Below are 21,407 nucleotides of genomic sequence, written 5' to 3' on the forward strand. Positions count from 1 at the left end.
TTGCAAGTCTTTCAAATTGATTTATTATTTATAGATTAATTATTTATGTTATACTTTTTCCTGGATCTTTAGCTATTGAAAAGAATGTTAGAATTTTTGGTCTTAGATTTGTTGTGTAAAACTTAGTTGCATGCCTGGCAGCCACATTAACGGTGAAATTTTTATAATTACAACTTATTTTTCCTTTCTGAACAGTCCTCGACGGTCCTTTTATTTCAAAGAGGTTGATCCTGGAAGCTTGGAGATGAAGTGCTCCGCTTGCAATGATATATGCATCTCTCTGTGTACTATTAAAATCATCTGCGGTTTTAGCACGAATAGAATGTAGTGTGTGGCCTGCACCTTAATTTTGTTCTTAATGTGGAAGAGATTTAATGAAGTTGTTAGTGAAGTTCGAATAATATCTTTCCTCGCAGCTATACTGCCAGTATTCCAGAAGTGAGTGTGTTGTAGGAACTTCATGTCATTTCCAAGTTATGACAAAAGTTCAGTATTCTTGTGCTGAATTGAGCTTGAAGAATGTTTCTTTATGGAACCACATCTAATATTATTTGTTTGCTTAGTGTGAAATTGTACAAAAACTTTGTTTGGACTGGACTTTGGTGCTTTCTATGCAGTGATATATGTGAATAGCATAGTTCACCTTATCCTGATTTTTTTTTATAAGATCTCACTGGTAGGGAAAGGATTAAGATGTGTTATTTGGACAACCTCTTGTAAGGTTGCAGATAAAGTAATGTCCCGTCCAACCAGTGAAGGTGGTACGGAATTTGGTTTGCCAATTGAGAATGAAGAACCGAGAGACAGTGGCTCCTATCATCGAATAGATAAGGATGCAGGTTTAGGAACTTGTCGAGTTTGTCAATGTGTTGAACCAGACAGAAGGGGAAGTGCTGCACTAGAATTTTTGGGCATTTTCCCTCCGCAATGTGAACTAAATGATGTCAACGAGGAGGTGAAATCGAATTCCAAAGTTTCCCTAAAAAATACTGAAAATAATTGCTCCGGCATAAATGATTTAAAAGGGTCTGAGTTGATTGAATTTATTAGCCCAAGTGGAGAGGTTTTTATCTGTACAGCTGATGTAGAAATGGGTGTTGATGATTTTCATGACAAACTCATTGATCTTGGATGTTCTTGCAAAAATGACCTAGCCCTAGCGCATTATGCTTGTGCACTTAAGTGGTTTATCAACCATGGATCAACAGTGTGTGAAATTTGTGGATCAGTGGCAAAAAACGTAAAATCAGCGGATTTCAAAAGGATATTGGTTTCTTTAAAAAAATATGAAGCTCTAATGGAAAGAGTTGCTAATGGGCAACCTAATCCTGCACCATCCCAAACACAATTGGGCGTGGATCCTGATGCTGTTGCTGCTATTCGAAGGCAAAGGTTAAGTGAAATTTCTCTCTGGTTCAATCCTCATAATAGCTACTCTGTCACTACATCTCAGGTGGTCAGCGAACAGCCTGCAGCTTCTAATGTAGTTGTGGAAGAAGATTCCCCTACTGGAAACACTGCTACTAAATGGGCCGTTGAAGGTACTGGGATCCTGCTTGCTACCGGCCTACTGACTGTGACACTTGCATGGCTCATTGCTCCTCATGTTGGAAAGGTAATCGCTGGAGTGGCTGTACTTTCGTAGGGTTCTGCCAACCTATGTTTTTTCTTATGTTTTCTGCTCCATATTCTGATTCTAATAGCTAGTTCTACTAGCGATGCTGATTACATGATAGATTGGGCATGCTTTAAAACTTCGAGTCTGCTGGTTGTATGCATGTGTATGTGTGTACACCTTATACTTCGAGTAAAATTACACTTGAAGACGCTAATACTCAATTCAGTGGTTAAAATTCTAGCTTCATTCATTGCGCGATGTGCTGATAGGTTTGTGGGCAGGTATCTCTGTAAGTCCGACTACTTGATAAGCTAGTTTTTGCCTGTGCAATCAGTCGGTCACAAACGAGGGTTGTGAACTTCATTAAGCCAAAGTGCTACTTAGATTTTCTTTTGGAAATTAAGACTTTTCCATCTACTCTAAGATGCATAATACTCAGTTTTCCTAATAGTTTTATGTAGTAGCGTTTCACATTTTTGTGGAAAAGTACTGGCCTACTTGGATGTATCAAAATGAGTCAGCTGGAGCAAAATAATTTTTGTGATTTATGAATCTCTCTAATTCTGCTTATCATGTTAACTTTCTATTTGATTTTTTTAATCTCTGCCAACAACACAATTCAAGCTGACCACCTTGTTCCTCCTTTCTGTCAAATTACTTTGCAGAAAACTGCCAAAAATGGCCTTCATATTCTTCTTGGAGGCATCTGTGCATTGACAGTGGTGGTTTTCTTTCGTTTTGTAAGTTTATGTACCTGTGATTTTCTTGAATAAAGTTTCTCTTTGAGGAGTCATTAAAATGCATTACCTTTGGGATTTATTCATCGTTCTGCAGTTATCCACTGGCCGAACACTGAAAAGAAAAGGAATAATCGGATAAAATTTGAAAAAGAGAAGGCAATATCATTACTTTTACCCCTAAAAACGGTACTTTGGTTTGTGGGGAAACGCGTGATAGAAGCTGAACAATACTAATTTAATAGTCTAAATGTTATTACCTCCCGTTTCCTTATCTGAACCCTTAAATAATGGGATCAGTGTGGCATGCTTACTTTCTTCTTATCCAAAGCTCGATCAGGTTAAACATGATCTGGTACTGCTAATGAGCACTCCAATGGACTAGTGTGTTGAATTTGCTTTAGGGTGCCGTTGGCCATACATAGTTTCCGAATAGACAATTTTTGTAGAATTGTTTTGGAAAGAAATATGTTCAGTTGCTGTTTAAAATAATTGAGCGCCTGAATAAGGCCTGTAGATTCTAAATTTCTTGATCATAGCAAAAAAATATGGCATGAGCATACATATCACCATTGTATTTCTCGCATTTTACGTTTTACATCTTTGCTTCAATTATTGATAGTTCAGCAGTTTTCGTGTCCTCAAGCTGACGAACATTCTCTCTTCTTACATCTGCAGTTTGTGCTGACAAGAATCAAATATGGGCCTGCACGTTACTGGGCAATCCTGTTTATTTTCTGGTTTCTTGTGTTTGGGATATGGGCGTCGCGAACTCATGCCGCTCATGCAAAGTGATTTTTATTTCCCCGTTTCCACGTTTCTCCTTTTGACTTCGAGTGAATGTATTCCTTTGGTGTATTAGTAAATAACTAAATATAGAATCTAGTAATGTATTTGTTTATGGAAGTTGAAGTCTTTTGAATTCATTTTAAAACTATATAGTATCTCAAACGCAAACATTCGGCCTTAAAGCGATCGTAATAACTGATTCCATCATCAGGCCGGATAATGTTATCTTAAATCTAACCTGAGAGATATAGGAAAGCCTATGATCTCAAAAGTTACCACCCTTCTGTGAGTCACGGAGCCAGTAATGCCCACGGATCAAGTAACCTGTCGTATGCTAGAACTCTACGGTTAACATGAAGCAAAGTTAAAAGCCAGGGGCGAGACGTGTTTCAAAATTGTTATCACATGAAATTTGAACTAATTTTTAGTAACGAGTGCATGCTATTAAAAAGAAACCAACACAGTGATAAGTACTAAATGTATATCATGCCAACACCCCCTTGGTAATGAAAGTATCCGCACATTCTTGTGTTTATCGGCAGTGTTCTCCAGCCGGCCTCATATACGGGCTGCAGTAATGCTGTATTTCAAGCTGATGTCCTGTACAGTTGAATACTGCATTGAATCAGCATGAGAAAGTGTCCATCTTCCTGTAGAATGTGTGTCGAGGTCGGTATACTTGGATCAACCTTTGTCTTGAAACCTTGTACCGATTATCACAAAAAACTATTGAAATTTAGAGAACTTGGTTTACAATTATTCAGGAAGCAAACGAGCTACTGAAAACAAAACACTAGATACTAGTTAGTTATTCAATCTTTTCATCTAAATTGCTACTCTACTTAGCCTAACGTTAATCTGCAGATGATCATTTATCGCTCTAAAAGCCAAAAAAGTTCAAATTCTGAGTGAGTTGAGCTACTGCTGAAGCAATATCAAGTAGAGCACGAATTTCGAGTATTTTACTCTCCCCGTTTGATCAATATATAAGGAAAATGGGTACTCTAAACAATCGAGCTAGTTTTTGGTCCCAAAGCCAATTTAAAAATGATTGCCACCTTGACATGTCAAAAGTCTGTGACTTTTTGCAACCTTTTAAGCCACGCTTTCTAACTTGTCCCAACATAATTCATCGAATTATTGCACTTCACAAGCTAGTAGATTAGTAAGGTAAGCAGCATGAGACCATAAGATTCTCCATAACATCTCAAGTTCCTACTCAGGCTTCCTCATTTGAACCAAATCGTCATCCGAGTCATTTTCTGATGAAAATGTTCAGGACAAGCAATTTTGACAAACATGGCAATTCAGAATAGACATTCACTGTTTATTCAACCTTCCTGGTGTTCCACTACTGTTTTGGTAGAGACTGAAGATAATATGAATTATCTGCATTTGGGTATGGAGAAGAAGAATGTTGAATGGGTATGTACTCTAGAATACACTTGGTAAGATTGTAGAGTTTAGCTCAATAGGTAATAACATGACAATCTCATTTCAACATCACCCGAACGGCACGAGTAAAATGGTTCATGTCACCATTTCAATTCACAGTAGGATCAAATGAGATAAAAACTAGTCGAAATATGATTTACAGGCCACATGATGGAATCCAAAAGTAAATCAGATGCCATGCTCTCTATGTTGTTCATAAACTATATGCTCTTCATAAAGACTCAATTGTTTGAGTAGCTGCAAAATTTATACCTGTAATCCAACTAGGAAGAATCAAATGTCCGAACAAATCTTTGAGTGCTCAATCCCCATATCATAAGTTCCCTGAACAACCTCAAAGCTTCAACTTCAGGAAGACATTTTTCACTAGCCATCAATGCAAATCACCACCATAAGCAGGAAAATAGGCAAAAATAAAACATTTCAGCATATAAATAAGGTGGCAACCGAAAACAAAGAACTACGAACATACATGATAACCCACTCACCTAGTTTGTCTACGCAAGATAGAAGATATCATCAGTCATTAGAAGAATATACTGCAGAATCCTTAGAGGTGCATTTCTGAAATCCAACAGCGGCAGCCTCAGCTCCCTGACTCTACAACTCTCCCAAGAATCCCCATTTACACTTGGCTGCTGTTTGGCAATACAAAGTCTATTCAAATCTGTCTTCCTATACAAGTAAATTTCCATGTTCAAAGAATTTTGGGAAGCATTCCCATTATTGTTAGTCTTGAAAAGGGTCCATCCCATTCCAAGCAACGCCTTAGAAAATCCATCCATCGAATCTATTTTTTCACCTGTGCGTGTAAAAATAAGTGAGAGTGAGGTGCTGTGCCAATTACTATTGCTCAAAGACTCGATTTTTTCTTCCGGGCTGCAATAATTTTTCAAGAAAACCAACTTGAAACACCCTTTAGAGAGATTAGCGAGGAGGCGAAGGTGGGAGAGGGATGCAGTGGTGAAAGAGGGAAACGGCACTGGAACACTATCATTTGCCAATGACCAACAATGTGATGTTGATGATGTCGATGCACATGATGATGATGATGATGATGATGATGAAGAGGAGGAGGAGGATTGGGATGATGGTGGTGGTGATGGTGATGGCCATGAAAAGATCACGTGAGAGATAGACGGATTGAAGTTGAGATCCATCCCAATGTCTCTGGCAATCTTGGCCAATCTGTAAGTATCTCTAACCAGTTCTTGCGTTGGAACAAACAACACCAATGGGATTCTATTTCTCGAATGCGCTGAAATGGTGTTGTTACTGGGATCATCACCATTATAATCAAGATTGGAACTTTGAAGAAATTGGTGGTTTTGGCTTACAAGAAGAGGGTTGTTGGAGATATTATTATCACCGAACACAATGGATCTCACGAGTTTCAGCGGAAACATCCTTCACACACAAGAAATAAGATCAGATTCAAGTGACTGCAAGAAGAAGATGATGGTCATTTTGTTTCTATGCGTTGTCCGAAGTTTTTGTTTCGTACCCAATTTGGCTATTTGTGGCGTGGATGTATATAGAAACGCGACTTTAGTCCCTTTCAAAGTCGAAAGGGAAATAAAGAAGCCATGAAAACGCTAGTTGCAAACGCGACTTTGCACCAAGGAAAAAGGTTGGTTAAAGGGAAAAAGTTTCTAAAAGAGTAGGCATTATTAAATATTCACACTGAATTTGGATTGATACTTAAAATAGAAGGAAATTACACAAGTGTGAACATTTGAAAATTTTAAATGGTAACTTCTTAAATTTTCAAAATCTCCTCCGATTGATATATATGAAAAAGATCTTTTAAACTATCAAGTGACCGACGTACACGTGATTTAATCGTGATAAAAGCAAAAACATGTCTTATTTTTTAAGATAAGATGTTTTGAACTATCGAATACGCTTCTCACTTTTTTAAAATTTATTTTCTTAATTTTGCTAAAGAGGAGAATTGAAAAAATAACTTCGCTCAACTATTTTTTTTTTTTAAAAAGTGATCTGCTGTAGAGTATTTCAAATACACTTGAAGAGATCATTTTTTAAAAATAAAATAGTTTACCGAGGTTAAAAAAATACTCCTATAAAATGTAAGGTTTACTAGTTTGTATTTTAAAAATTAAATAAATAAAAAATAAAAATACGTGACTTTTAAAATTCTACTTTTTACATCTTTTAAAGAAAAATTACTTTTATATTAAAAAGTATATATAAATTTATTATTTGAACCATTTTATCAGAGATAAAGAGTATTTTTTTAGTTTAAAAAGTATAATTTTAGTGAAAACAATTCTGAAGTTGGGATGTATGTATTCGTCCCTAAAATCGCACTTTGTATCATAAAACGGAACGCGACTTTTATCGAATAAATAGCGACATTCCCCCAAATTCCACCCCTTCAACTTTCCCTCTCCCAAGTTGGCCTGGCTCAGTGAGTTCTGCATTTCGATCGCGAAAATGTCGTGGAGGGGAAAGAAGAGAGTAGAGGATGAAGCACTCTCCGAAAATGAGGAGCCTCCGAGGAAGATTTCGAAGTCCTCCGCCTCCGGTGACGTTGCTGATGAATCCGACCAGATACACATCTGTGATGTAAGCTCGGTTCCCTTCCGTTTTCAATTTGTGTGTTTGCGTTTAAAGTGCGACGCAAAAATCCCTTTTCTGGCTTGAAAAAGGAATGCATTTTGTGTACTTAGTTGGTCGGGGTTCATTTGTGAATAGTCGATTACTATTGGAATCGTATGTTTCATTATAGTTGTCGAAGAATCGGAAATTGTCGGTGAGGAACTGGCAAGGGAAGATTGTGGTGGATATTAGGGAGTTTTATGTTAAAGATGGCAAGGAGTTTCCTGGCAAAAAGGGTAATTTTCTTTTTTTGCTTTTTTCAGTTTGGAGGACAGGCAAATGCTTGTGTCCAATGTTGAGTTTATTCGATAAGCAAAATTTGGTCTTCTTCTCTGTTTAGTTTGTTTGAAGACTTTCTTCGGTATGATTGAGCATGAAAATTGGTGCGTGGCCTTTTCTTTCTCTGGAAAGGGTTTATTGAAACTAATGAGTAGTGAATGATGATCTTACTACAGATTTGTGGTTGAGAAAAGATTGAGCAACAACCCCCATTTCTCTCGCCTGAATTCATAGGATTAAAAGCGCTCTAGAATTTAGTGTCCTAATTAAAAATGAAAGAGCATTGAAAAATAACCGGTTTGATAACATGTGATAGCTAATAAAATCGAATGAGAAACAATGAAAGCTTATCATTCACTCATTTTCTAACTGAGTGCTAAGTATAAACTGATAAGACAGTTAAAATACTTTACCAAACTAGAGAGAGAGTGGGTTTGAATAAGCAGAAAAATATTTAGATCATGTCGCCTTGTGATGATGGTTGAATTCCACTGCAGAATGTTCTTGCCTTTTTTTTAGGTTACTCTCTTGTGTGAGCAACTCTTGTTTTCTGTGGAAGATTTTATCATGTGAATGTCTTTTGTTGAAAAATCAGCGTTTTATTTACGGAACATTATTAAACATGGGTGGCTGAGGTATTGGTTCTGCCGTTCTGGTTCTGAATGTGCAGCATAAAAGTTGGGGGTTATGGAATCAGTTAACTTGATAAAAGAGCTATGACAGAGAGTATTTCAGTATTTGTGATGTGCTTTCTGAGGGAAAGATTGCATCTTTTAGCTTCGATAAGTGCTTAAAATTCACTTTGCAAATTTTAAGTTCAAGTTTCCATATACTTCATAGTCAAGTGTCTAGATGGGTTTGCAAGTTGTTACCGCTGCTCCCCAATCTAACCTACCCCAAAAAAACAGAATTATCGTTCAAATAAGCTTAAAAGAGAAAATAATTAAACTTGGTTAATATCTTGGTTTGTCTGGTGGTCAATGGGCTTTTTCGCTCATGGACAATCCAGAGGCACTATACACGGGGATTAGAAGGATGCATTTATCGACTAGATTACTCCTCTATCTGGAGCTGTTATCAGTAAATTTTTCAGTCTTTAGATTCTCATGAAAATGTGCCCATTCTTCTTCCACCTGGAGTTTGGGAATATGATGTCAAGTCCGGATTTAATTGATTTATTTTTTTCCGTAATATGGATGGATGCTCCATGTGGGCAGTTCATGCTCAATGACTCATTCTTCAGGCATCAGTTGTATTTAGTCTTACATAATTGTAAACCTGGTGCGTTTTTTGCTTGCATACCTTTTAACATGAAACTTCGTGCTCTCTTTTCCTTCTTGTCATTTAAAGTTCAAATCAAATTATGTTTCATTTTGGCTAATTTGTTATACTCCTTTCTACAGGCATTTCATTGGGCATTGACCAGGTATGCTTTCTTTCTTTCTTTCTTTTTTTTTTTTTGTGTGTATTTCTACCTAGGAAAAATGTTGAGATAAAATTCCATCAGGTTGAGGTTTGGTTGAAAGATTTGTCTGAGTAATGGATTTCCAAATTACTTGCATGATAAAAAAAAAATTGAAACTCGTTCTTGTGGTCGAAGATATAGCTTAACTAGTGGGTTTTGGCTTTTTGATTTACGGACTTGAAACATAACTATATAGAATGAATGGACTTTTATAAATGATGATTGGAAATATTATATTCCCAAACCGTTCCATCAAACGCAGCCAATGCTTTTCCAACTTATTATCTTTAGCTCATCAAATTTCTTTCATCGCCTGATATTTGCAGTGGAATATTCTTAGAGATCATGTGGATGAAATTGACAATGAAGTTTCAGGGAAAGCATAAAATAGCGTTTCTCGTCATATGGATGTCTGCAAGGAACTTTGAAGGGATCTTTAAATAGAATGATGTATGTAATGTTGATAGCTGAATGAACTCGGTTGACAAGCATAATGACTATCCTTAGGGAAGTCATCCTAGGACATGTAGGTTCATGAATCGTAGTGCTCGACTTTCATGATCATGAATATCCTTATTTTGATGGTGGCACAGTTTGATTATTTTGTTGTAGCCACCAAGATTATTCTGATGTACATTAACTACATGTCGAGTTCCGCGTTCATAGCGTATGACTTCATTTGATCATTGAGCAGTATTTCTCTATGCTATTGTCTGGAAGGTTTTCTCTGCTATGATGGAAGATACACATCTGATGTGTTGAACATAGTACTACATAGTCCAACATTCACCAACAGCATCGATGATAAGCATGTATATCACTGGTGTAACTGTAGCATGGCTCCCTTTCTAAGTCATTAGTTGAAAAGTGTATGTTAATTGATGGTTGGTTGTTGGTACTGCATACGAGCTTATATCGTGGAAAATGGTCCAGTCGCGTAGCAACTAGACAACACATTAAGTGGAGTTCTTGAGGTTAAACATCTCAAAGATTAAGTCTTGTCTGCACTTGTTAATAGATGAATTTCCTAATGAGGTTCAAGACAAACTTGAGCATCACTTTTTCAGTTTTTTAAGTTGGAATCTTAAACGCCGAGGCGACGCTTTTTAGAACATTCTTTCGTTTTTTTTTCGGGTGGGAATCTTAACCAAATGTTCACATCTGAAGTTGATTGGGATGGTAAAACCCTACAGCTGAACTTGTAGTTCAGTAGTAACTTCTGAAGCTAGGTGTTATTTTTTAAAAATATATTTGTGATGTAACCATATTCAAATCTTTTTATCAAAGCACAATTTGTATGTCAGAATCAAATCTATTAACCCAAATGCAACAAAAATGAAAATTCTTAAAACATATCGAGTACCACATATTTTGTCAAACAGAACAACCTGATTTAAGCTATAGATGATCTGTTTTTCTAGACTAAGAGAGATGCAGTATTTGAACTTTCGTATAACAAAATGACACAGGCTATTCTTAAAAAATAAAATGGGAAAGATACAATAACAATACCCACTCGATTCCTATGTGGGCTGAACCCTGAAAAAAGTCTTGTTCTTGGCACCTTTGTTGATCCACTTTTCAAAAGCTTTTGCATCATAAGGAATCCTGATAATTCCCTCATTACGGAATCCATACTCCTCTTCCGATCTACCCAACAATTCCAAGAACTTCGAGTCGCACAATGCTCTCGTGTGAACCATGAAACGTCTAGTTTCATTGTCCACGCCGACATCGACTGGGATGTACCCTTTTGGTGTCGCTGAAGGTGATCCTGATTTCAGTTGTCTTAGATTTGAAAAGCTCGCGAATCTGCTCAATTTACTCGCTCTCACCCCCATGACACCTTCGATGGTGTTTGTGGATCTGGACACCACTCGAGACAGCGGAAGCGATCGAGATATATGCAGTATCAATGCATGGTTAGAACACATGTAGGAGTTTCAGGGAACAAAGATGGGTGGTTTCACTAAGGATATGTGTGGTTAATTAATACTTGTCTTGATTCATCAAAAGTGATGTATAATGTTGACTAATGATGTGTCTTGCAATAATTGAGTTTTATAAATATGATGATAACTACACATTAATTATTTACAATGAATTATAATGATAAATACAAATTATGTATGTGTGCATGAATAGATATGGGGCCATATCACTGGTTTGGCATGATTTTGGTTTTGTTGGTGAGTGAGGGAGATTGCATGCCGTTAAGACAAAGTTGATCATATTTATTTATTGTACAAGTGTCGAAGATTATATCTATTTACTTTAGATAAATGATGTATACTATTAATTATTTGGAATTTATTTTTAGAACTATTTCGTTATTTACGTTTACTTTGAATGATAGGATTGAACAATGATAGATTAAAGTATGATTATTAATATAATTTGATATGATAGAGAGTGATTATGGATAAATAATAATATGTTTAGTTGGATAGATTAATTTTGGAATTGAAATGATAATTAAGAACAAATTACGATTTCATCCTTTAGCTATCATAATAATCATATGTTCGGCAAAGAAGGAAAGAAGGTGGAAGATAAAAAGGAAGGACATAATTGATTTTTTTTCATTCTCTCACTCCATAATATTTATAATCCCATTAAAAATTTAGGACTAAAAATCATCTCTCAATCCTATCATTAACGGGCCTAAAGATTTATACCATTTTTCAATTTTGCAAGTAAACATAGGATTAGTTAGTATTATCTATGTTATCCTTCATTTATCAAGGCAAGTAAACGCTTAATGCATTATTTAACTCGTGTGATGGGATATTAGAGAACATATATAGAAACAATAAATCAATATTGTATATAAAGAAACATAATGATTTATAACTCTGATTATATGCAAAGTTCGAGATAACATTTATTGAAACAAAGATGCGTAATTGTCTAATTGATCATTGATGGGTAAATAGACCAAGAGAATATCAAATATTAAATAAAACACTAGATAAAGATCGAACAACAAAAGTAGTTTATGTCAGGAAATGAAATTCAAAATTAAAAGTATTCAGATTCTAATAATAAATTTTGGAAATATTAAATCATACTATCATAGTAAGCTGTGATTTTGGCCGACCTGGTAAATGAAATACAAAAAATAAAAAATATATAAATTCGTGTTATCCATTTTTAGAATACTAACTCTTAAAGTGTAGTAAAATTATTGCCTGGTGACAATTTAAATACTGGATCGTTTGCATTATTTAATTGTACAAATTCGTACACATTATCGTTTCATGCATATTTCTTTCGTCTAGATTTTGTTCTAAATCGGTCAATATTTTATGGAATCTTCTCCATCATCAGTTGTTCACATTTCACATCTCACTTTGCACGATATTTTTAATTGTTGTACACGATATTGTACGTAATGGGACTGTTTCTTTAACTATTAAATTATATTAATATGATTACAAATTTACGTTCCTTTTAAATAAGAATATAGCATAATATAGTAACACACCAATTGTTTCAAATAATGACACGATGAAAGATTGTATAATACTATGTGATAATCAATTTGTTTTTTTTTTAAAAGAAATAATCAATTCACAATTTCACAAATACAAATAACACAATCAATATTATAATTATTTTAATTCTTTGTAGAATTTTGAGTAAAGTTTGTTTGAACGAAGCAAAGTAGCAATCAGTTAACTTTCACACTTTATTACCTATAAAACGTGCTAATTTGTGTAAGGGATATCATGGTTCATAAAAATTATCAGAATCAGATGTTGTCATTAGGTGTTGACAACATCCTACACAACATGCAGCGGAAATATTAAAACGTGAATAGTAACAGCAAACTAACAGTAAACCAACAATAAAAATAATCAAGAGTAAATATGCACAAATACTAAAGTAATAAAAAGTTGCATATACAAATATATTCAGATGTTGTCACTAGGTGTTGACAACATCTTCAATAACACCTTGATTACCATGCATTAGAATTTTTGAAAGCATGAATAAAATAGATAAGCAATCAAACAAATCAGACTCAAATATTTAAGCAAGAGTATAAAATACTCTTGCAGCGCCTCAGGGCAAAACTTTCACTAAAAAATAATTAAAGAGTTTTACAAACCCTAAAACTAGTGAATTATTGTAAAAATCAATTTTCTCAAAGCATGTGAGAAAATAAAGAATAAATAAAAACAACTCCCTTAAAAGTCTACTGAAAGTAGAACAATAAAACCGAATAAGGAGTTGGTTCTGATTGCCGAAATATGAGAAGAACAAAAGGTCTTTCGACCAACACTTTTGCAAGTGTAAAGTACTCCAAGTGTTCTGGAAAAACTTCACGGTAATACAGAAACGCAACAACCACTGTTGTGCTATCTTCGATCTTCTTCTTCAATTCAGAGCTCTTGATTTCTCGTGAATGTATCTCTGAATTGTCTATATGAAGCTCTGTGGTGCGCTCTCTTTATCTCGCTCAAACTCTATATTTTTGCACACCATGTTCTGCACGATCTGCTCTCCTATTTATTCAACGTGAAGGACACCCAATTAAGCTTGAACAATCTTATCTCCAATAAACCTTGATCTTCTTTCCTTTCAAACTCGAACCAATCTACAAAGATAAGAAAATAAAGATAAGTTAGGAGATACAGATATATTATGATAAGTGAATAATATCTCCTACAAAATAATCAAGTAAATATATACATATTTAAACTCTTTCAAATATAGGAAATATCATTCTATAATCCAATCAACCATATTTTAAATCTAGGAATATTATATTATCTCAATTCAAATCAAAACTATTCCTAGTTTAAAATATATCAAGCATATAGATAAGAAACACAATATTAACTATCAATCCTAAAAAGACAAAACACAATATTATAATCTTTCAAAACATGGAAAGATATCAAGGAATAATTAATTCCTTTTAATCTCCCCCTTTTTGCCTTTCTGGACAAAACACCTAAAAGCAATTCAGCAACTCCCCCTGAATATTAATTCTCAGAACTCCCCCTGAGTTCAAACTTATCAAATCAGTTCTCCCCCTGAATTTGATCTTTCAATTCTGAGTGTTGTCAAGGATGTTGGCAACATCTGAACACAACACTTAGCGATATCAGAAAATACTTAATACCTGTTCAAAAGTGAATCACAAAATACATTTAATCAATTCAGTACACATCACAACTCCTTTGAATAGCAATTCTCTCCCTGAATACGAAAATACATTCTCCCCCTTAATTAGTCTAAGCACAGATGTTGTCGAGGATGTTCCCAACATCTCCTCACAATACTTAAGTCAGGGCAGAAAAAAACTTAGAACAAATCAGAGAGTCATAATCAAACAAGCTAACATTGATTAGAACCAGATCAGAGCAAAAACATAAAGACAAATCAGAGCAGAGCAAAATAAACCACAAAAAATTAAACTTAATGCTCTGTGATGATCTATCATTTGCTTCGCCAGAACTAGCTTTTTTTCCTTCAGAACCAGAGTCACTATCTTCTCCATCAGAGCTAGAGCCACCAGATTATCTTCTCCCCCTTTTTGTCCAGAAGAGGTACCTACACCAAGAAAAATTCGATATTAAGACATAAGAGATTCATAGTAAGCAATGTCTTCTTTGGCTTGTAAAATCTTCTGTTCAACATGCAACATCTGGGATTGAATAAAGATAGAATCCCGTTGTTGAAGTAGGAGGAACAAATATGGCAGTGGCAGGGGAGGTGTTGGCAACATCTGCCACAGCATCTGCAGCAGCACCTGTTTCTGACCAAGGTAGGTCCAATTTCATGTTACCTCAAAGTAATGCTGGTGCAAGATTCAGTACCTCAACAACAGCAGATAAAGGATCATCATCATGGTTTTCAAAATATTGAGATACTAGCACATCAAATATCAAATAAGGAAACATGACATCAAATATCAAATAAGGAAACATGAGCATGTAAGATACCAATCCACAGTTTGCATATTGCATAACTGTAGTAAAACACAAGCTTTTCAAAGTTCAAAGCTGCTCCAGTTCCTACAGCAAATATCACACCAGTTCGTTGTTTGGTGACAAACGTGAAATTTGTGGACGGAGTCCAAGTCTTGATTGCAGTCTTGTAAAGAACATAAGCTATCTTATAAAAGCAAGTTGCACATCTTTTTCCACCTCGGGTGAGTTAAAGAATCCATTAATCACAGTAGGACTAAACTCAAAAATATGAACCCTCACATGAACTTTTCCAAATTTTGCGAAAGAGGGTTCGACACAGCTTTAGTCAAATTTCAGTATAATTCCAAGACCATAAGTCTAAAGTAAAGAGTAGCATATATCACAGTAGCGAACATATTTCTGAGTTGGAAAATTCTTACCAGACTTTGTGCGCCATATGCTTTCAAATCAATGGTGTGGTCCTCAAAGAAGTCACAATTGGCATAGTGTTGCCAATCGTTTGCAGCATTCTCAGAAAAAAACAGAGGAATATGATTGGCTTACACGGTAGTCTTCATCCAAGGTGTTGTTCGGGGTATCAGCAACACCGACTTCCTAAAGAAAGGTGTAATAACAGTGACAATAGCCAGCAAATTCCGAATTCTGAAAAATTCTACAATATTCAAATACTCCTCATCTAAGATGTCAGCAAGAATGTCAGCAGCATCTGATGAAACATCTGCTTCTGAGGCAGATTCCTCAGATCCTTCATCAGAGAATGTAGTGACCCTGCATGGTATCACCTACTAACTGGCAACTAATAGCATGCATTAAACTTAATACAGCAAAATAACTTAACATAGTAAAACATGCGGAAACAAAACCATAATTTACATATCAGCTTAGTAACATAATCCAGGCTTAAATCTGTAGTGATACAACCATATCAAAAACTTAAACAGTAAACATTATACAGCTATATCGAATCCTGCTGTATAATAAAATCCTCAAGGCTCCTGCTCCCTAGTCCTGTCTTGAACTACCAGCTCCGTCCATCCTGCGACCTGCCCCATGGAATAGGGTGTCCAAGATAACAACTAGGACGTGAGCGCTAACGCCCAGTACATAGACATGAGTAAACATATTTATATAATGCATGCAACATGATGACTGGTACAGGGTCATCTGAAAAATCATGCTCAGAACCGGTGCCACATGAGTGATGCCACCGCACGGATCAACCTCTGGGTGCAACCACACTCGTCTAGTACACCAGAGTAGACAGACATAAATGCCCCCGCCGTCGCGGTACTCTCAGTGACAGACTATCGAGTATAGAGCTGAGCGGCTCTATAGTCAGGTATAACAAGGTATAGGCTCAACGTGTATATGCACATGACATATGAATATAGAAAGCGATAAATCATATATCATGCCATATAATAATGCCAAATAAATGCAACATATAAACATGTATACTCGCTGGCAATCTCAGTCAATGTGTACGTACCTCTAGGCTAGTTCAAGTATAATAGGATCCTAGGTTCCAAGCCTATATTCAAAATTTTACCGTATCACTACATAAATTCTATAAGCTTTAACTAAGCTAATAAGTACTCCCAAAACTTAAATAGATTCCCGGACCATACCTTCGTCCGTAGTTATCCCTTTGGAGTCGCTAGTTCCGGATGACTATAACCACACTTTGGTTATTCTAGAACCTCTATTATAACCGATAGGTCCTTCAAGTGTATATCTCACACTATATAACTGAATAAAGAAACTCGGGAATTCGTATTTAGAAATGAATCTGAGAAGCCCTATTTATAGGCAAAATTCCCGGCCAGGATCGGAACTTCCGATTTCAGGATCGGAGCTTCCGATCCAGCTCATTGCGTGCATGCAGGACACGCCAAGATCGGAACTTCCGATCCAACGATCGGAGCTTCCGATCTCACCCCCGATCAACACTTGTCAAAACTCGTGGCTGAGTCATCGGGCAAAGCAGGCAGCCGAAGATTGGAACTTCCGTTCCAGGATCGGAGCTTCCGATCTCTGTGCTTCCGCTGAGCTTCCGAAGTGGCTGGGATCGGAGCTTCCGATCTGGCCCAAATTCAAAAGCCCAAATTCTCCTCCGAAGTCCAATAACACTCCAAAATTACTAACCCTTAATCATGTTTAACATATTATTATCTTAAAATGAGTTCTGGGTTACTACATTCTCCCCACCTTTAGATATTTCGTCCGCGAAATAATATCTAAAGATAAATCAAGATAACAATATGAAACATTCAAACCATGTTTTATTACAACAACTATAATTACATCTTACATGGTAAATCAAAAGTACAAAGCAAACAACTCAGGATATTCCGCTTGCATACGACTCTCAGTTTCTCAAGTTTCTTCTTCAACGCCTCGGCGCTGCCACTGTACCATCACAAGTGATATAGTCTTATTCCGAAGAACTTTCTCCTTCCTGTCTGGGATACGGATTGGTCAACAAAGGACAGATCTGGCTCTAGCTGAATATCAGTAGACTGGATCACATGAGATTTATCAGCTATATACTGTCGAAGTAACGACACATGAAAAACGTTATGTATACTGGAAAGATTTGGCGGTAAAGCCAAACGATATGCAACATCTCCGATCTTTTCCAGTATTTATAAAGGTCCAATAAAACGAGGAGACAACTTGCCTTTCATACCGAATCTCATCACCTTCCTGAAAGGTGATACTCGAAGGAACACATATTCACCAGGCTCAAACTGAAGTGGCCTGCGACGAATATTAGCATAACTGGCTTGTCTATCTTGAGCAACTTTGATCCTATGCTTGATCAAATCTACCTTGTCTACAATCCGCTGCACCAATTCAGGACCCTCGACTTGTCGTTCCCCGACTTCATCCCAGAATAACGGAGTACGACACCGTCGACCGTACAATGCCTCGAAAGGTGCCATATCAATACTACGATGATAACTGTTATTGTAGGCAAATTCGATCAAAGGTAACTGATCCTGCCAAGATAAGCCAAAATCCATGACAGAAGAACGTAGCATATCCTCCAGCGTACGAATCGTCCGCTCTGACTGTCCGTCAGTCTCCGGATGATATGCAGTGCTCAAACTCAGAGTGGTACCCAACACCTCCTGAAAACTACCCCAAAAACGTGAGGTAAATCGCGGGTCTCTATAACTGACTATGCTCACTGGAATCCCATGCAATCGCACTATCTCCTGGATGTATAAACGTGTCATGCGATCATAAGAATACTCCCGGTTATAAGGAATAAAGTGTGCTGATTTTGTCAAACGGTCAACGACAACCCAAATAGCATCACACTGAAGTATAGTCATAGGCAAGTGGGTAACAAAGTTCATAGTCACGTGCTCCCACTTCCATTCGGGAATTTCAAGATTCTGTAATAATCCACCTGGTCGTCGATGTTCAACCTTGACCTGTTGACAAACCAAACATCTCGAAACAAATTGATACACACTCCTCTTCATCCCTTTCCACCAGAATCTAGTTCGCAAGTCCTTATACATTTTCATGCTACCAGGATGAACTGATAATCGACTCCTGTGAGCTTGAGAAAGAATATTATTCCTGAGCTCCGCATCATTAGGCACAACCACTCGATTAGATAAGCACAATAAACCATCTGCCTGAAAATGGAATCCATATGTATTAACTCCATTGGCTAAACGTGCCAATCGCTGAGTCTTAACATCAGATATCTGAGCATCTCTGATCCGAGAATACAATGCTGGCTCAGATAGAATAGTATACAAACGAATCCCATTCCTCCCTTTCTTGTGCTTGAGCGTAAAACTCAATGAACAGCACTCTTGAATCATATGAGATACTTTACTAGTCTGAAGTGCAGAAAGTCTCACCTGTCGACTCAAGGCATCAGCAGTAAGATTGGCAGAACCTGGATGATATTTGATTTCACAATCATAATCTTTCAAAAGATCCATCCAGCGTCTCTGTCGCATATTCAACTCCGCCTGAGTGAATAAATACTTCAAACTCTTATGATCCGTAAATATCTCAAATTTCTTGCCATAAAGATAATGCCTCCAAATCTTGAGTGCAAATACAATGGCGGCTAACTCGAGATCATGCACTGGATAGTTAGTCTCATGCGTCTTCAACTGTCGAGAAGCATAGGCAATAACATGTCCATGCTGTGTCAGAACACATCCTAACCCCTGACCAGAGGCATCAGTATAAACAACATAAACTCCTGATCCAGAAGGTAGAGCTAGCACAGGTGCAGTAGTAAGACGTCCACGCAGCTCGTGAAATGACTCCTCACAATCCGAGGACCATATGAAGGAAACATCTTTCCGAGTAAGCTGAGTCAAAGGTCTGGCCAACTGTGAAAAATTCTCGATGAACCGATGGTAATATCCAGCTAGACCCAAGAAACTACGAATCTCAGCAACCGTTGTCGGAAGAGACCAGTTCAACACTGCCTCTATCTTACTAGGATCAACATATATCCCTTCATTAGAAATCACATGACCGAGAAACACTACCCGATCAAGCCAGAATTCACACTTGCTCAATTTCGCATATATCTGCTTATCTCATAACGTATGTAAAACAATCCTTAGATGTTGTGCATGTTCATCCTTGTCATGAGAATAGACAAGAATATCATCAATGAAGACGATGACAAATCTATCCAGATACTCTCAAAATATCTGATTCATTAGATTCATAAAGACTGCCGGTGCATTCGTCAAACCGAATGGCATCACCAGAAATTCATAATGCCCGTATCTGGTCCTGAAAGCAGTCGTAGATATATCTGAGTCTCGTACCCGCATCTGGTGGTATCCAGATCTCAGATCTATCTTCGAGTAAACAGAAGTACCCTGTAGTTGATCGAATAGATCATCAATCCTTCGCAAATGATACTTATTCTTGATGGTGACACGATTCAACTGCCTATAATCAATACACAATCGCATCGATCCATCCTTCTTCTTGACAAACAAAACAGGTGATCCCCACGGAGAAACACTTGGACGAATATATCCCTTATCAAACAGATCCTGTAACTGCTGTTTCAATTTCCTCATCTCTGAAGGTGCTAGACGATAAGGCGCTCGGGATATAGGCGTAGTTCCTGGTATTAAATCAATACCAAATTCAACCTCTCGCACCGGAGGAAAACCAGGAATCTCATCAGGGAATACATCAGGAAACTCGCTGACAACCGGTAACTGATCAATACCCGTACTACTCGTGGACATATCAACTGCATAGATGAGGTAGCCCTCCCCACCTGACTCCAAGACATGACATGCCTTCAGAGCCAAAACAAGTGGCATCGGAGGTCGCGCACCCTCACCATAAAAATACCAGCTATCACCCTCAGCAGGATGAAACTGTACCAGACGCTGATAACAATCCACAGTAGCGTGATACAAAGTCAGCATATCTATTCCCAAAATACAGTCAAAATCTTCCATTGCTAATATCATCAAATTAGCCGATAACGTATTACCCTCAAACTCTAGAAGGCAACCCATCACTAGACGCTTAGTTACTATCTCTTGCTCCAACGGAGTATATACAACTAAATCTATATCTAATGATACATAAGGTAATCTATGTCTCTTAACAAAGCGACTAGAAATAAAGGAATGCGATGCTCCAGTATCAATTAATACAAGTGCAGGAATACCACATAACAGAAAGGTACCTGCCAACATGCGATCGCTTCCCTCAGTAGCCTGCTCCTGAGACAGAGCAAACACCTGCCTTGAGTCTGGGGACGATAACCAGAAGAACTCTGTGGTGCTGGCTGCTGACGTGGAACAATAGAAGCCTGAGATCCAACCTGTGATCCCGATCCACTAGCAGAACCCATGCGCTGAGGACAATCTCTCCGCAAATGTCCCTGCTGACCGCAAATATAACAAGCACCAGTAGCTCTCCGACATGAAGCTGCAGGATGCTTCCCTCCACAATGACTACAAAACTCCTCCTTCTTCTTCTTCTTCCCAAAACGGAACGTACCTCGTGAACCACGAGATCTAGATGAAGTAGGGAGTAGAAGAAGACGTAGGTTCAGATTGCACAACAGATTGAGCTTGAGGCTCAAAAGATCCACTAGGCTGTCCTGGTATCATCAACTGTGCCCGCCTATTGCTAGTCTCCACAAGACGGCAACGGTTCACCAAATTCTCAAAATATACCGGGTCATCACAGACGACAACCTGTGAGTAGATATCTTGGTTCAAACCTTGTAGAGAGATATCATACTTCGACGCATCACTCTCATTGATATGAGGACTGAAAGGTAGCAGATCAAGAAATCGTTGCTGATATTGATCAATAGTCATTGATCCTTGCCTTAGAGTAAGCAACTCCATATATTGTGCTTGGCGAACAGCCGGAGGAAAATATAATTTCTGAAACTCCCGACAAAAATCCCCCCAAGTCACCTGTCCTCTCTCAATACGTGCCTGAGCAGCCTTGGCATCCCACCA

The 21,407-nt window shown here is 37.3% G+C and overlaps 4 protein-coding genes across 7 annotated transcripts; 2 read left to right on the forward strand and 2 right to left on the reverse strand.

The window, feature by feature from the left end:
- The first annotated feature begins 736 nt into the window (after nt 1-736).
- On the forward strand, nt 737-3,294 carry LOC140881819 (uncharacterized). Its single transcript, XM_073287413.1, has 3 exons — nt 737-1,615; nt 2,284-2,358; nt 3,034-3,294. Exons 1-3 carry the CDS (start codon nt 737-739, stop codon nt 3,148-3,150), a joined length of 1,071 nt encoding a protein of 356 aa, XP_073143514.1. The 3' UTR covers nt 3,151-3,294.
- Nucleotides 3,295-3,449: 155 nt separating this feature from the next.
- On the reverse strand, nt 3,450-6,089 carry LOC140881820 (uncharacterized). 4 transcript variants are annotated; one of them, XM_073287418.1, is made up of 3 exons: nt 5,088-6,089; nt 4,852-4,923; nt 3,450-3,847 (listed from the first exon to the last, which is right to left on the reverse strand). In XM_073287418.1, exon 1 carries the CDS (start codon nt 6,003-6,005, stop codon nt 5,097-5,099), a length of 909 nt encoding a protein of 302 aa, XP_073143519.1. In that variant the 5' UTR covers nt 6,006-6,089; the 3' UTR covers nt 3,450-3,847; nt 4,852-4,923; nt 5,088-5,096. The 4 variants fall into 4 exon arrangements, with proteins under 4 accessions (XP_073143519.1, XP_073143516.1, XP_073143517.1 ...); XM_073287415.1 differs by having other exon boundaries at nt 4,852-4,965; XM_073287416.1 differs by having other exon boundaries at nt 4,852-4,965; nt 5,072-6,089.
- Nucleotides 6,090-7,005: 916 nt separating this feature from the next.
- LOC140883968 (RNA polymerase II transcriptional coactivator KIWI-like) lies at nt 7,006-9,651 on the forward strand. The gene is made up of 4 exons (XM_073290599.1): nt 7,006-7,188; nt 7,352-7,457; nt 8,904-8,926; nt 9,292-9,651. The coding sequence occupies exons 1-4, from the start codon at nt 7,057-7,059 to the stop codon at nt 9,349-9,351; spliced, it is 321 nt and encodes a 106-aa protein (XP_073146700.1). The 5' UTR covers nt 7,006-7,056; the 3' UTR covers nt 9,352-9,651.
- An 837-nt stretch (nt 9,652-10,488) lies between these two features.
- Nucleotides 10,489-10,806, reverse strand: LOC140884985 (auxin-responsive protein SAUR40-like). Its single transcript, XM_073291893.1, has one exon. It carries the CDS (start codon nt 10,804-10,806, stop codon nt 10,489-10,491), a length of 318 nt encoding a protein of 105 aa, XP_073147994.1.
- Between the last annotated feature and the right edge of the window lie 10,601 nt (nt 10,807-21,407).

Source organism: Henckelia pumila, chromosome 2, assembly GCF_033568475.1.
Source record: "Henckelia pumila isolate YLH828 chromosome 2, ASM3356847v2, whole genome shotgun sequence".
Lineage (NCBI taxonomy): Eukaryota > Viridiplantae > Streptophyta > Magnoliopsida > Lamiales > Gesneriaceae > Henckelia > Henckelia pumila.